This window comes from Mus pahari, chromosome X (assembly GCF_900095145.1).
Source record: "Mus pahari chromosome X, PAHARI_EIJ_v1.1, whole genome shotgun sequence".
In the NCBI taxonomy this organism is placed as follows: Eukaryota; Metazoa; Chordata; class Mammalia; order Rodentia; family Muridae; genus Mus; species Mus pahari.
The window spans coordinates 87,815,407-87,828,880 of record NC_034613.1 but is presented as its reverse complement, the minus strand read 5'-3'; the positions used below and the strand labels follow the sequence as shown (position 1 = coordinate 87,828,880).

The following is a 13,474-nucleotide window of genomic DNA, read 5'->3' as shown; positions in this document are numbered from 1 at the left end:
CCCCCACACCCATCCATAGGCTTAGATTAGCCAGGATAAGAATTCCAAACAACCAAGAATCCTTATTCTTATTGGCTAGGGTCTGTAAGATGGCCCAACAAGGATTGATCTGATTGGTGGAGGCTAGGCCAATGAGAAGGCCACATGAGGACACCAAGGCACTAGAAGGTTCTCCTTGTTTGTGTTTAGCGCTAGTGCGGGTGGTGTCTATAGTGACGGTATCTCTGAAGACCTAGCTAGTCTAGGTAAGACTAGGGTATCCCTTGTACTTACAGGCCAGGTCATGTAGACTAGCACTGAAAATATGAGCTGCAATAAGGAGGGGGCAGTTGAAGAAGTAAGTTTAAACCCTGAGGATGGGGAAGCTCCTAACACCTGTCTGGATGGCCCGTGCTCACTGCAGGATCTCAACCTGGACCCTGATATGGGATCTTTACAGAGAAGCTTAAGTGAGAATGAGGTCAAGACTGAGGACAACTCTGAGTTTGACTCAGGGTCCAAGCTACAGGTGCTAGAATCGGAGATGGTGGCCCTCCAGGATCACGGAGAGCAGCCTGTCTTGTCAGCCAGAGACAAAGGGGATCTTATGGACTGCTTGCCTCCTGTCGGTGACAAGGTTGAGGATAAGGTGCAACAGCCAACCGACCAAATGAACCAGGATGCTGGAAGCCACTCATCCCCAAAAAGCTGTGCCAACCAACAGTCTACTACTTGGGCAGATACCATGGCCGACTGCAGCAGAAAAAATAGGCTGGGCAAGAGGTTGGGAGATGTAAAGCGGGCTTCTGTGGCCCCAGTCCACCACAGGGGGCCCAAAGGAGGCAGGGCCGTCAGGACAAAAAAGAAAAAGAAAATCACCAAGAGTAAGAAAACAATCCCCACGGATATCCAAGACCCAGCGTCTGACCCCGGCTCGTCATCAGATGAAAATAATGAGATGCAAGTGATGAGGGTGACCATTTGCTTCAAGAATGGAGGCCATATCATAACTGGCAATTCTATGGCTCCTGAAGACAAAACCAGAAAAAGAAATGTCCAACTCAGGGGCAATTTTCATCATATGACTGGCTCTCTGCGTATGTCTGCTCCCAAGGGCATGGGAAAGCTAGGGGCCTCTTGTTCTAACAGAAAAGCATCTGTGTTTAGAGGCAAGGAACAGAGTAGGCCTCGTTACCCAGGAGCTGCAGCGGGTGCACTGAGGAAGGCCAGTCCTAAAAAGAAATCAGCCCAGGAGAAGAAACCCCTTCAGGATACCCCGAGGGTCACTGGGCGAAGACCTGTCCCACTGTGGGGGCAGAGACCCAAGGCAGCTCCTGTGGAAGTACCCACCTTTCCTCCAATAAACAGCGTCCCTACCCTTGAGAGTTCTAAGAAGCACACCACAACACCTCTAGAAGCCACTGAATCTACACATGGAACATCCAGAAAGAGAGCAGTGGCAAAGAGTACAAGGGAAACCCTGCCAGGGGCCAGAGGAGACAGGGGCCTTGTGTGCAAAGACACCATGAAGAATTCCACAGTGATGACCCCAACATCAGAGTCCTCCAAGGTTAAGGAAATTGGCCATGCCCAAGTGAGTAGACCTTCTCCTGTCTCCTGTCACCCTGGCCTTTCCCTCCCCAGCACATACATTTCTGTTGCTCCTCCTGCCCCTGACCCTGCCTTGGCTTGGGAAGTTGTCAGTGGACACTCATCCTGATTAGGACGTCTAGTGTGGGGTCCTGGTAGTAAGTAAGGGTGGATATCAAGGGAGCCTCAGTTAGGGCTTGGCTCCTGTTCCCTTCCCTGTGCATTTCCTCTCTCTAACCAGGTCTGGGGCGGGAAATGTGTCTGGCTGTCAGTTTGGGTGGTTGCTGTCCAGAGAGCCCCCACAGTGTGGGCTGCACAACTTGAGCATGTAGCCAGTCCTGAGGGCTCCCTGGCTCTTCTGCAAGGAAGCCAGGCCGGGACCTGAGGCTTTTCAGTGTCTGTAGGCTCCTTCCTGGCTGAGCTCTGCCTTCCGGGCTGAGGCTGGCTGAGGACAGGAAGTGCAGAAGGGATGGGTTGTTACCCCACTTTTCCCTCTGCCCCTCAACAACATATACTCAGTGATAAGTGTTTTGTGTGTGAGGTTCCACCACAGAGGGCAGAGCAGCCTTCCGTGTGCATGTATCGTGGAGAAATGAGCAGTAGAGACTCCAACACCAGAGCCCCGCAAGTTCCAGCAGATTCCCAGCCTGTGGCCCTGAGCCAGGGATGCACCAGCCCCAGAGCGTCTGCATCCTATGGTGAGTCTTTGGGGTTTGAGAGCAGTGGGGGGGGGAGGAGAGAGACTTCAGGTTCTGTCCCTGGGGATTTGGAGCCTTCTTTCTGGCCTTCCCTCTCTAGGCAGAGCCCACAGGAGACTGGGCATAGGCAGGCCATGTTCTCAGAGTGGGATTGTGGTGTGGCTTTAAACGGTGGGACAACTCTTAACTCTTAGAAGCTGACTTTCAGCACCCAAATCCTTTTCTGGTGCTGGGTTCCTCCTCTCAGGCCCTGGCTGTGGGTATAGCCCTACTAGTGCCAACCCAGGGCCAAATTGCTAGGACCCACAGAGCCGCCTCCTCTGGCCAGCTGGAAAGCCAGACCCAAAGCTAGGTGGCGCTGAGGAACCAAGAAATACAAGCTGCTTCCAGCAGAGGGTGATATTGACTCATTTTAGACCTCCTAAGATCCTTCCCACCTGGATCCCAGGCCTAGGTGCTACATCCTGTGTTCTCTTTCAGGTGACCAAGACCCATCTGTGCTCCCCCCAGTTCCTGTTGGGGAGAAGCAGCATCAAGCACCAGGGATACTGGGATGTCAGCAGGTAAAGTTTCCTTAGCTCCTAGAAATGACAGCCCTAGATAGATAATAAGCCGAGTTCCCAAACTAGCATGGCTCCTATGCCCACTCCCTCCCCAACACTCCAAAGCAAGAGGGCACCTCCTTTTTGCTCAGGATTGTGAGCTAGTCTTGCCACAGGACTGTGGGGTGGGATCTATAAGGACTGGGGAGAATGTAACTAGAGCAGAGAGGAGGTCAGGACATTGAATGCTAATCTTTTTTCCCCTTCCTTTGTCTTCTGGGTTAGTGTCCTTTGCTTGAGAAAGAAGCATGCAGGCTGAGAAAACAACTAGGTACAGCTGACCTTGGGCAGGGATGGGTGAGGGCAGGGGCAGAGGGAGCTAGGTATTCAGGTACTGGGACCTAGGGAAGGCTAGCCTACCTGTGGGGAGGCAATGCCAAGCAAGTCAGACCATGAGTCCTCTGTACATTGACAGTTAGGGCATGCACCAAGAACTGTGTATGTCTGCTCTCCCACGTGCTCTGCCAAGTGCCTGCCCACTGTTGTCCTGTGGAGGACATTTCCACATGGAGTCCAGTAATGGGTGGGAGGCATCAATTCCAGGGCTTTTTGGAAAGGGTCTGGGAGGCAAATTGCTGATTAGGGATTCTCTGTGGTTAGAAGTGGGAAGGGTGGTTGAGTCCTGTGTGTGTGTATCTGTTTCTGGAATACCCATTTGTGCCTCCTGTGTTTCAGCGGTCATGCAGGCCCTCAACAAAAGGTTCCAGAGTCTTTGAAGTGAATGTTCTCCTATCCACAGTCCTTTCCACAGGAACCTGGGCCTGGCCTGACTCTATTCTGCCTGAAAGCTTGGACCCAGAATCTCTTAAGGAGAGGAAAGACTACTACTACCCAAGATCCCAGAGCTGACCCTGCTTATTCCTTTTCCTTATTCTACAGCCACTTATGCCCCTGTTTTTGCCCCATGTGCCCTGGTGACAGATATTGCACATAAAAGTAGTTTCCCTGTGTTTTGTTCTTTCTGTTTTTGTGGAAGCTGGGGTACAGAAAAGGATGGGGGAACTGTTCCTTTCCCTATTACTTTAAGAACAGTACCTCTGAGGGTAACCTGGGCTAAGCACTTCTGGTTCTGAGCAGGTGCCTTGCATTCAAGTTTAGCCTTGTGCACTGGGTTTGGGTTCTGTGAGGTGAGGCTTGGCCCACCCAACATTTCCACCCTTCCACACTGTCTCTGTCCCTTTCCTGACTACTGTCCTTCTCTGGGACAGTCATAGGACCCATTTTTGCCTGCTGTTCCTTGAATTCAACAGGAACTTCTGAGCCCTTACTTAGGACTAAAGGGGGGGTGTCTTATCTTATGGATCATTTCAGCAGACATTAGGGTATCATTTGGACTCATCCCTTCCCTGGGCTTCATACTTTCTGGCTCATCCTCTCTTAGTATCACACTAGGGGAGGACCTAAAATTTGCACATTATCCTTGGGCTGCTGCATAGCTTCCATATCCTCTGATGTATCCCTGATCCATTGTGTTATCAGAGTGGAGCCACAAGATCATCCTGGTGGGCAGAGGAGCACAACAAAGCTGCAGGAACTCATTGTAGGGGCATGGGTTGGAGGGAAACCAGTTCACCTGTTCACCTCTGGAGCTGAAGATGGTGGTGGGAGTCTGTAAGTGGCTCCACTGAGCCAACCTGGAGGGACTGCTCATTAGCAGCTTAATGGAGGGTCAGGGACCAGAGCCACCACATCCTCACATCCTGACCAGCCAACTGCCTTTCTCCTGCTCTCATTGATTGCTAAGATGATGCATCCACTCATGCAGTGATGGCAGCCACATGCAGCTTTTGACTTCCTGTGTGGTACAAGTTTTCCTGAATGTGATATTTATCCCCAGGTCTGCCCCCTGAGGTCACAGGACCTCTACCTGAGCCCCATGTTTTGAAGTTACCATCACAGACAGTTGGGAGGTTTTTGTGCCTTGATCCAGGTCCCAGAACCAGGCAAGTCCAAGACCAGGAGAGGGAGACCATGCCTGACACTGCCTGAATGGCCCAGAGATCTAGGATAGAAACAAACATGACTGGCAAAGAAATAGTCAATAAAATGATTCCTAATTATATTCTGCTATACTCATAGATTAATGACTAGTCATCAGAGAGGCTTCATCACAGTCAAATATTAGGTGGGGCTCCAGGAACTGCACAGAAGAGGGGCAGGCAGGGGTAAGGAAGGATTATAGGAGTCAGAGAGGCTGAGGACACCTGGAAAACACAGCCCACAGAATCAACTAAGCTCATGGGGACTCAGAGACTGAAGTGACAATCAGGGAACCTGCATGAATCTGAGCTAGATCATCTGCCTGTATGTTGTATAGCTTGGTGTCCTTGTGTAACACCTAACAGTGGGAGTGGGGCTGTCTCTGACTCTTTTGCCTGTTCTTGGGACCCTTTCCTCCTACTGTCTTGCTCTAACGGAAGAACTGAACACCATTTCAAGGTGTTTTTCTAGATGCTATTCTATCTCTCAGTATAGTTAACATGGAAGGAAGGGTGTGACACACACACAGTGAAGTGACATTGAAGCTGCTTTGTGGAGCCAAGGAACTACTTGATATTTTCTAAGCCACAAGACAGCAGATTTAAGGGCATCTACACTTTTAAAGGTTTTGTTTGTTTGTTTGTTTGTTTGTTTAGACAGGGTGTTACTATTTACCTTGGCTGTCTTGGAATTCAATATGTAGACCAGGCTGGCCCCAAACTCACAGAGATCCACCTGTTTCTGCCTCCCAAATGCTGTGGGCCACCACACTCAGCCCTCTTTTAAAGATTTATTGTTCAGTATGGTGGTTTGATTGAAAATGGTCCCCACAGGCTCACAAGCAGTGGTACTCTTGGGAGGTGTGGCCTTGTTGGAGTAGGTGTGGCCTTGATGGAGGAAGTATGTCACTGGTGGAGGGAGGCTTTAAGGTTTTAGAAGCACAAGCCAGGCCCACTGTCACTCTTCCTGCTGCCTGCTGATCCAGATGTAGAACTCTAAGCTACCTCTCAAGCACATTGCAGCCTGCATGCTGCCATGATCTTGCCATGATGATAATGGACTAAATCTCTGAATTGTAAGCCAGTCTTAATTAAATTCTTTCCTTTATAAGAGTTGCCTTGGTCACGATGTCTCCTCACAGCAATAGAAATCCTAATTAAGACAATCAGTATGGTTTGTTTTTTTTTTTTTTTTTTGTAATTCACTAACAGTATTTTAAAGATAGGGATTTATAGTTATTGCAGTTTGAATAGGGCCACTGCTGTGTGGCTGTATTGCAACAATGGCTATGACAGATATAATAGCAGCAATAATCGTTCCAATGCCTTTTTGTACATATATGTCCAAGGGCATAATTACATTATTATTATAAAATAGATCCCCCATGACATGGGTGAGCCAGATTAACAAGAATCTAGGCAGAGACTTTCTGCCTAGGAATTAATATAGAAGAAATTTTCAATTTTGTGGCATTGTGTTGAGTTAGGCAAGGTGTGAGTCATCTAAGAGAGAGAGTCACAGTATAATGAGAAGTTTGGTAAGTGGGGTGAGAATTAGAAGTGACAGCTGGAATATAAGGTTGGGAAGTGCAGATCATAACATGAATCTCACTTTTGTTCCCATAGCCAGCTGTGCCCCATGTTAGAGGGCTAGTACTTTCCCTTCTTTAGTAACCTAGGAAAAAGAGGAAGAACCAAACACCAGGGCAGATTTGAGTAGAATGGTAGAAAGGTATTGTGGGGATGGAGCATAAGTCCAGCAAACCCTGGCTCCCAATGTAGCATGTTAAGGCATAGCATACTCCTGTGATTTAACACTACCAATTTTCTAACACTTTTTGTTTGTTTGTTCTTTTGTTTTTCAAGACAGGCTTTCTCTGTGTAGCCCTGGCTGTCCTAGAACTCACTCTATAGACCATGCTGTCCTTGAACTAAGAGATCTGCCTGCCTCTGCATCTGCTCCTGCCTCCTTGGTGCTAGGATTAAAGGTGTGTGCCACCACCACCTGGCTCTAACACTTCTTCAAGTAATATTTCTTCTTCATAGTTAGGTGAGTACAGATATCCAAAACAGGAATAGGATAAGAGTGCCATTTTAGGATTGAGTGAAGGCGTTTAGGGAAAGGTGGCTTCATTTTTATGGGATTGGGGTAGTCAGGGAACCTAATTGCCTGAGTAAAGTATAGATGGATTACATCTATCATCTAGTCTTAGGAGTTATTTTGATATAGGAGATTCATATGCCATTGTTGTTGCCCATAAGTGCAAAATGGACTTGATATGGTAGGAAGACACATAGGGACATCTGTTGAGTAAAATATACCTATTTATTTTCCAAGGGAATCCATGGAATTTGTTTAGAGGAATCTGTATATAATCTTGTAACTGGATAAGGGGGCCATATGGAAAAGGATAGTATCTCCAGTGACCACTGTGTCATTGGTGTTTAGCAGAGTTTCAAGTTCAGACTAGATCATTGGTCAAATATTGGGCCTGTCATATGTGATTGTCCTCTGAGATGAGCAAGTCTCATTTGGAGACATTCAGCTATGTCCCCTTGCACAAGATCACCCCAGCTGGGCTTGTTGACAGTTTGTCCCCCAAGCCAGTATCCAACTGTTCCCTACCAATTGATAACTCCAAACATGGCCTGGAAGAGGGGACAGAGTATACAAAGGCCAGGGCTACACGGTTTTTTGTGGCTATGGGAAAGCCCTCATTCTTTCTGGGTTAGTTAGTCTTTAGGTGAAGAGTTCTCACCCCACCTTAAGTAACCCCTCATCTATGCTCTGAAAGGAAGCCTAATAACCCCATTGCCTCCTGTTATAGTTATTCTTCTATTGCTTTAATAATACGCTAAGACCAAGGCAACATATAGAAGAAAGGGTCTATTTGGGGCTTACTATTTCAGAGAGGTGCAGTCCATGATTGTTGGAACAAAGGTATGAGGGCTAGAAGAGCTGAGAGTTTACGTTTTGATGCACATGTAGTAGGCAGAGAGAGAAAATGACAAACGAAAAATGATTTGAGTCTTTTGAAACCTCAAAGTCTGCCCCCAGTGACATACTGCCTCCCAATCTTTCCTAAATAGTTCCACCAACTGAGGACCAAGGGCTCAAACACATGAGCCTTTTGGAGCCATTGTCATTCAAACCACCACAGTTCCCCAGAGTGAACATGGGGGAATGGAGCCTTAGTTCGTTGTTGAGACCTTGGAAGGAGGAGTAGGCTTTACTTACCCCTTCCCCAGGGAAAGGGTTTTAGCCACAGGGCCCCAGTATCTCTGTAAAACTGAAGCAAGAAGACACAGGAAAGTAAAGAGAGTTCAGATGTTACCTTATGGAATTGAGAGAGATTGTAGCAATCATAGCAAAAAAAAAAAAAAAAAAAAAAAAAANATNTTTCCAGGGGTTTTTCAGACCCATTGTTCTGAAATTTCTAATACATTGATCAGGTTTTGGACGCTTGTCCGTATAAGTAGCAGGTTGGAGGCTGAAGTCATTGGTAATATTCACATCATCTCTTGCAGAAGTACATCCCAGGCAATGGAATTTTCAACATGAGATTGAAGTTCAGGAGAGGGCCTGGATCCCTCTTCTGTTGTTCAGTTGTTGTCTTCTGGGGCCACCTCATTGTACAGCTTTATGGGTAATGCTGGGATCCAGGGAGGGCCTGGAGGAGAAAGCATAGATGTGGAGCCTTGGCCCCAATAATGAAGGGAACAGGGCCCTGCCATTGGTTGGGTCCTTGAAGAATTTTATATAAAATCACAGGTTGGGGTAAAAACTTCTTGCTTCTTGTGATGTTTTTCTTCAGGTGTTGGGAAGGCATGAGGTAGAATTCAGAGGAACAGTTTTAAAAGTCTTAACTATAAATTGTTTTGGCAAGTTACTCCTGAACAGTTGCTACCTTACCCCCTTTTTTGTTTATGTATTTAACTCTTGAGTAATAAATCAAATTAATTAGTTCAATTAAGGCTTATACTTGGGAGTTATAGAGAATTCCACAAGTGATATGGATTTCCCAATGCTGACAGGACGTGATAAATGTTTTAGATTCATAATCAGGACCACTGTCTGCTTTCATCTATTTTGGGACTCCCATTATAGAGAAAACAGTCAGTATGTATCTGCAAACAGCTCAAGCAGACTCATGTGTTTGAGCAGCTGGAGCAGGCTCCTGTGTTTGAGCAGTAGTTTAAATAAAGCCTGAAATGGAATCAACACAAACATGAGCAGATTTAAAATTACCAAAGGCATGTATGCAAGTCACATCCATTTGTCAAAGATCATTAGGATGAAGAGCATGGGGGTTGACTCCTTGGGATGGTAGAACCTGGCAGTTGGTCAGTGACTGGACAGTTTGTTGAGTTTGTACCCTTGATTACTGGGATTGTTTTGGTAAAGCTTTAGCTCCTTCATGAAAAAAGGAATGAGAAGCAATAGCCTCTTGATAAAAAGGACACAACAAGGTGGTTATCAGGGTAATTTCTTTCTGTGATGGGGCCAGGTAATTCTGGGTGAACTCAAATGTGCTGAATAAAAACAGAATGAGGAGGCTTTGAATGGAGGTAAATAATGATAATCTGAAGGGCTCTGAAGCATGCTCCAGGAAGGCATGAAACAATGGTTGTTGGCTTGAGCCACATAGTGAGAATCAGTTAGTAAATCAAAGGATCAAATCTGGGAATTATTTAAAGGCAGAAAAGACAACCAGAAGTTCTCTGGGTAATGGTTGCTTCACAGATGATAAGAGAGTGCCATATTCCAACAGCATCTCAGGTTCTTTGCCTGATCTACTGGCTCTAACTTAAAAAAAGCACATTACAAATAGGACATGTACTTATGGAAGGGGTGGAAGACCTATATGGGAAGGAATAGAATTGCACAGAATCTTTAAAGGAGGGAAGCAAAAGGAAATTAAAATCCAACAATACCAAAACACTTTGTTAGAAAGAGGTCCCTGTAGATTTGTGGGGAACCTCTTTACTGCTCCTATTACATCTAATTATATATCTTTCATTATAGACTAGTTTAATTTTGAATTGCTCTTACTAGTAGTAATACAGTCTCTCATTGTTTGAGGGTTAAGAATAGAGCTGGGTGGCTTGCTGCAGGACGGAGTCAGAGTCTATATAAAACCAAGCTGTGTTCCTGCCAAGGAACTGCAGAGGTCCAACCAGTGGATTCCAAGCTAGAAATGAATGTAAAAGGGCCTGCTTTACTCATTGTCTGGGCTCTCGTAATTGGTTTGTATTTGTCAGTGGTGCTAGATTGATGTTGACTGGCCCAAAAATGCTTTTTACATATTGGGCATATTTTATACTGAGATTGACTAGCAAGATTTTGTTTACATTGTTTTGGGAAGTAACCTCTCCTTCCACAAAAATACACATATGACCAACATGGAGAGATTAAGAGATTGTGGCATGCTCAGTCCTAAGTTGAATGTTTATATCATACACCTCTCCTTCCAAGGCTCATAGATTATTGTAGAAGGGGTGTGGAAAGATTATAAGATCCAGGCAGTGGGTGACTTCAAGGAAATTGTATTTTCTGGAAACAACAAGGAAGCTGCATATATGAACTCACAGCAATTTAGACAGCATACACATACCCTACATGAGTTTAAGCCCAACAAAACCCTGGATGGGGAAGGAAGGTGAACTTGAATTCCCACCCCCTAGCTAAGGAGATATTGGCAATTGTTAGCTGCTGGGGAAAGGAGTGTTGATTTTCTTTAAAGGTATGGCCTCTGGTAAGTCAGCCATGCTCCAGTGGAAGGCCATATATACAAGAGTACATGAGGAGCACAAACTGTACTCAATTTTGGAGCGTTTTTGTTTTTGTTGTTGTTGTTGTTTGTTTGTTTGTTTGTTTGTTTTAAAGAGAACACTAAGTTGGGTGGATAGAGAAGAAGTGGACCTGAGAAGAATCGAATGGGTAACTATGATAAAAATATATTGCATTAAATTCTCAAAGAATTAACTTAAACAAAAAGAAAAACTGAGCAACCCTTGGCCAAACTAACCAAAAGAAAGAAAAGGTTCAGATAAATAAAATTAGAAATGAAAAGTGAAACACTATAACAGATACCAAATGACATTCAGAAAATCATTAGATCTTACCTTAAATACATAAATTCCATTAAGTTGGAAAATCTAAAAGAAATGGATCAATTTCTAGATGCATATGACCTGCCAAATTTAAACCAAGATTAGATAAACATTTTTAAACAGATCTCTAGCAATCAGTGATTGTAAAATCCCCCAACTAAAACAAGGTCAGGTTCAGAGAGATTGGATGGTGAATTTTACCAGACCCTCAAAGAAGCACTGACAAGAATGCTTCTGAAACTACTCCATAAAATAGAAAAGGAAGAGACATTACTAAACTCTTTTTCTGAAAGTAACATTACCAATACCAAGAACAGATAAAAATTCAGCACAAAAGAAAATTACAAGCCCATTTCCCTAAATAAAATGAAAAATAATAGATAAAAAAATTTCTCAACAATATACTTATAAATGGAATTCAAGAACACATTAAAAGATGATTCACTGTGATAAAGTTGTGGCTACTCCAGAGATACTAGGATGGTTTCAATAGATACAAATCAATAAATGTTAAAAATTATATAAGTGAACTGAAGGACAAAAAGAATATGGTCATCTTGTTACACAGAGACAGGGTTTTGACAAAATCCAAATTAGTGCTTTAAAAGTCCTGAATAAACTCCAAATAGAAGGAATACATCCCAGAATTACAAGTATTATATTTGATAAATATACAGCCACCATTATATTAAATAGGAGGGAAACTCAGAACATGTCCATGAAAATCAAGAACAAGACAAGGAAGGGTATATACTTTCTCAAGTCTCACTCGATATAGTACTAGACATCTTAGCTAGAGCAGTAAGACAAGAAGAGTAAATAAAATACAGAATGAAGAAGTGAAAGTAGCTCTATGTGCAGATGCTATGATTCTATACGTAAGAGACCCTAAAGACTCCACCAGAGAACTTCTAGAATCGATAAACACTTTCCACAATGAGACAAGATACAAGATTAACATGAAAAAACCCATTGGCTTTTTTATACATACCACTGACAAACTACAAAAGAAACTAGGATACAAACCCATTCACAATAGCTTCAAAACCAAACCAAACCAAAAAGGCTTGGAAGAAACCTAACAAAGAATTTGAAAAACCTCTACAATGAAAACACTATAACACTGAAAAAAGAAATTCCGGAAAATACTATCAGATAGAATGACCTCCTATGCTTATGGATAGGGAGAATCAGTATCGTAACAATGACTATGTTAACAAAAGCAGTCTGCAAATGTTAGTGACATTCTTCACAGAAAACAAAACAAAACAACACTTAAAGTCCATATGGAAGAAAAGAGACCTGACTAGCAAAAGCAATCCCCCAAAAAGGAATATACTATTGGAGAAGTCATACAGGCCAGCATAAAAACAGACACCGAGATTAATGGAGTAGACTATAGGACCCAGATACAAGGCAACACAACTACAGTTACCTGAATTCTTTAAGCAATATTCTTAATCCTTTCAAATTTTCATATCATATATTTTGAACATATTCATACCCCAATTCTTCACCTCACACTCCTCCTCACATTCCTCCTCCCAAGGCTCAGGGAAAGAGGAGGGGGGGCAGTCTAAGAGCCATACATAGTTGAAAACACCAAGTAAATAGTGTTTTCTAGATACACCAGGGCAGATACACATACAAACTTGTCTGATTTTTCTTAGAGATGTCACAAATACAGACTGGAGAAAAGACAACATCTTCAACAACTAGAGCTGGGAAAACCAAGTATCTGCATGCCTAATAATGACACGAAATCTTTATTTTTTGCCCTTCAAGAGTATCAACTCCAAATGGATCAAAGACCTCATTATAAAGATTTGAAACTGAATAAAACTTAAAGGGGAGACATTTCTGAATTAAGACTTTAATCACTTAGAACTACAGCTAATAATTATCCAATGGAATCTGTAAAACTAAAAAGCAAAGGAAATTGTCAGTCGAATGAAGAGGCAGCCTAGAGAATGGAAGGAATTCTTTGCTAGCTCTATACCCTATAGAATTAGTATCTAGAATATACAAAGAACTCAAGAAAACAAAAAGCAAGCCGGACGGTGGTGGTGCACGCCTCGAATACCAGCACTTAGGAGGCAGAGGTAGGCAGATTTCTGAGTTTGAGGCCAGCCTGGTCTACAAAGTGAGTTCCAGGACAGCCAGAGCTACAGAGAAACCCTGTCTCGAAAAACCAAACCAAAAAAAAAAAAAAGCATAACTTAAAAATTGCCATGTAACTGAACAGAGTTCTCAAAACAAGAAATATGAATAGATAACAACATTTTGTTATTAACTATAACAATTAATTATTAACTCTAAGAGAAACACAAATTAAAGCTACTTTGAAATTTCATCTCATCCCAGTCAGAATGGCTATCACAGAAAAAGCCAAATGAAAATTGGTGTGACGGTTTCTTTAAAAGCTAAAAATGAGCCAGGCGGTGGTGGTGCACGCCTTTAATCCCAGCACTTGGGAAGCAGAGGCAGGNGGATTTCTGAGTTCAAGGCCAAC

At 43.7% G+C, this 13,474-nt stretch overlaps 1 protein-coding gene across 1 annotated transcript; it reads left to right on the top strand.

Annotated features, from left to right (window-relative positions):
- The first annotated feature begins 304 nt into the window (after window positions 1-304).
- Window positions 305-3,639, top strand: LOC110314432 (uncharacterized protein CXorf49 homolog). Its single transcript, XM_021188794.1, has 3 exons — window positions 305-1,573; window positions 2,748-2,830; window positions 3,609-3,639. Exons 1-3 carry the CDS (start codon window positions 305-307, stop codon window positions 3,637-3,639), a joined length of 1,383 nt encoding a protein of 460 aa, XP_021044453.1.
- Window positions 3,640-13,474: the final 9,835 nt, after the last annotated feature.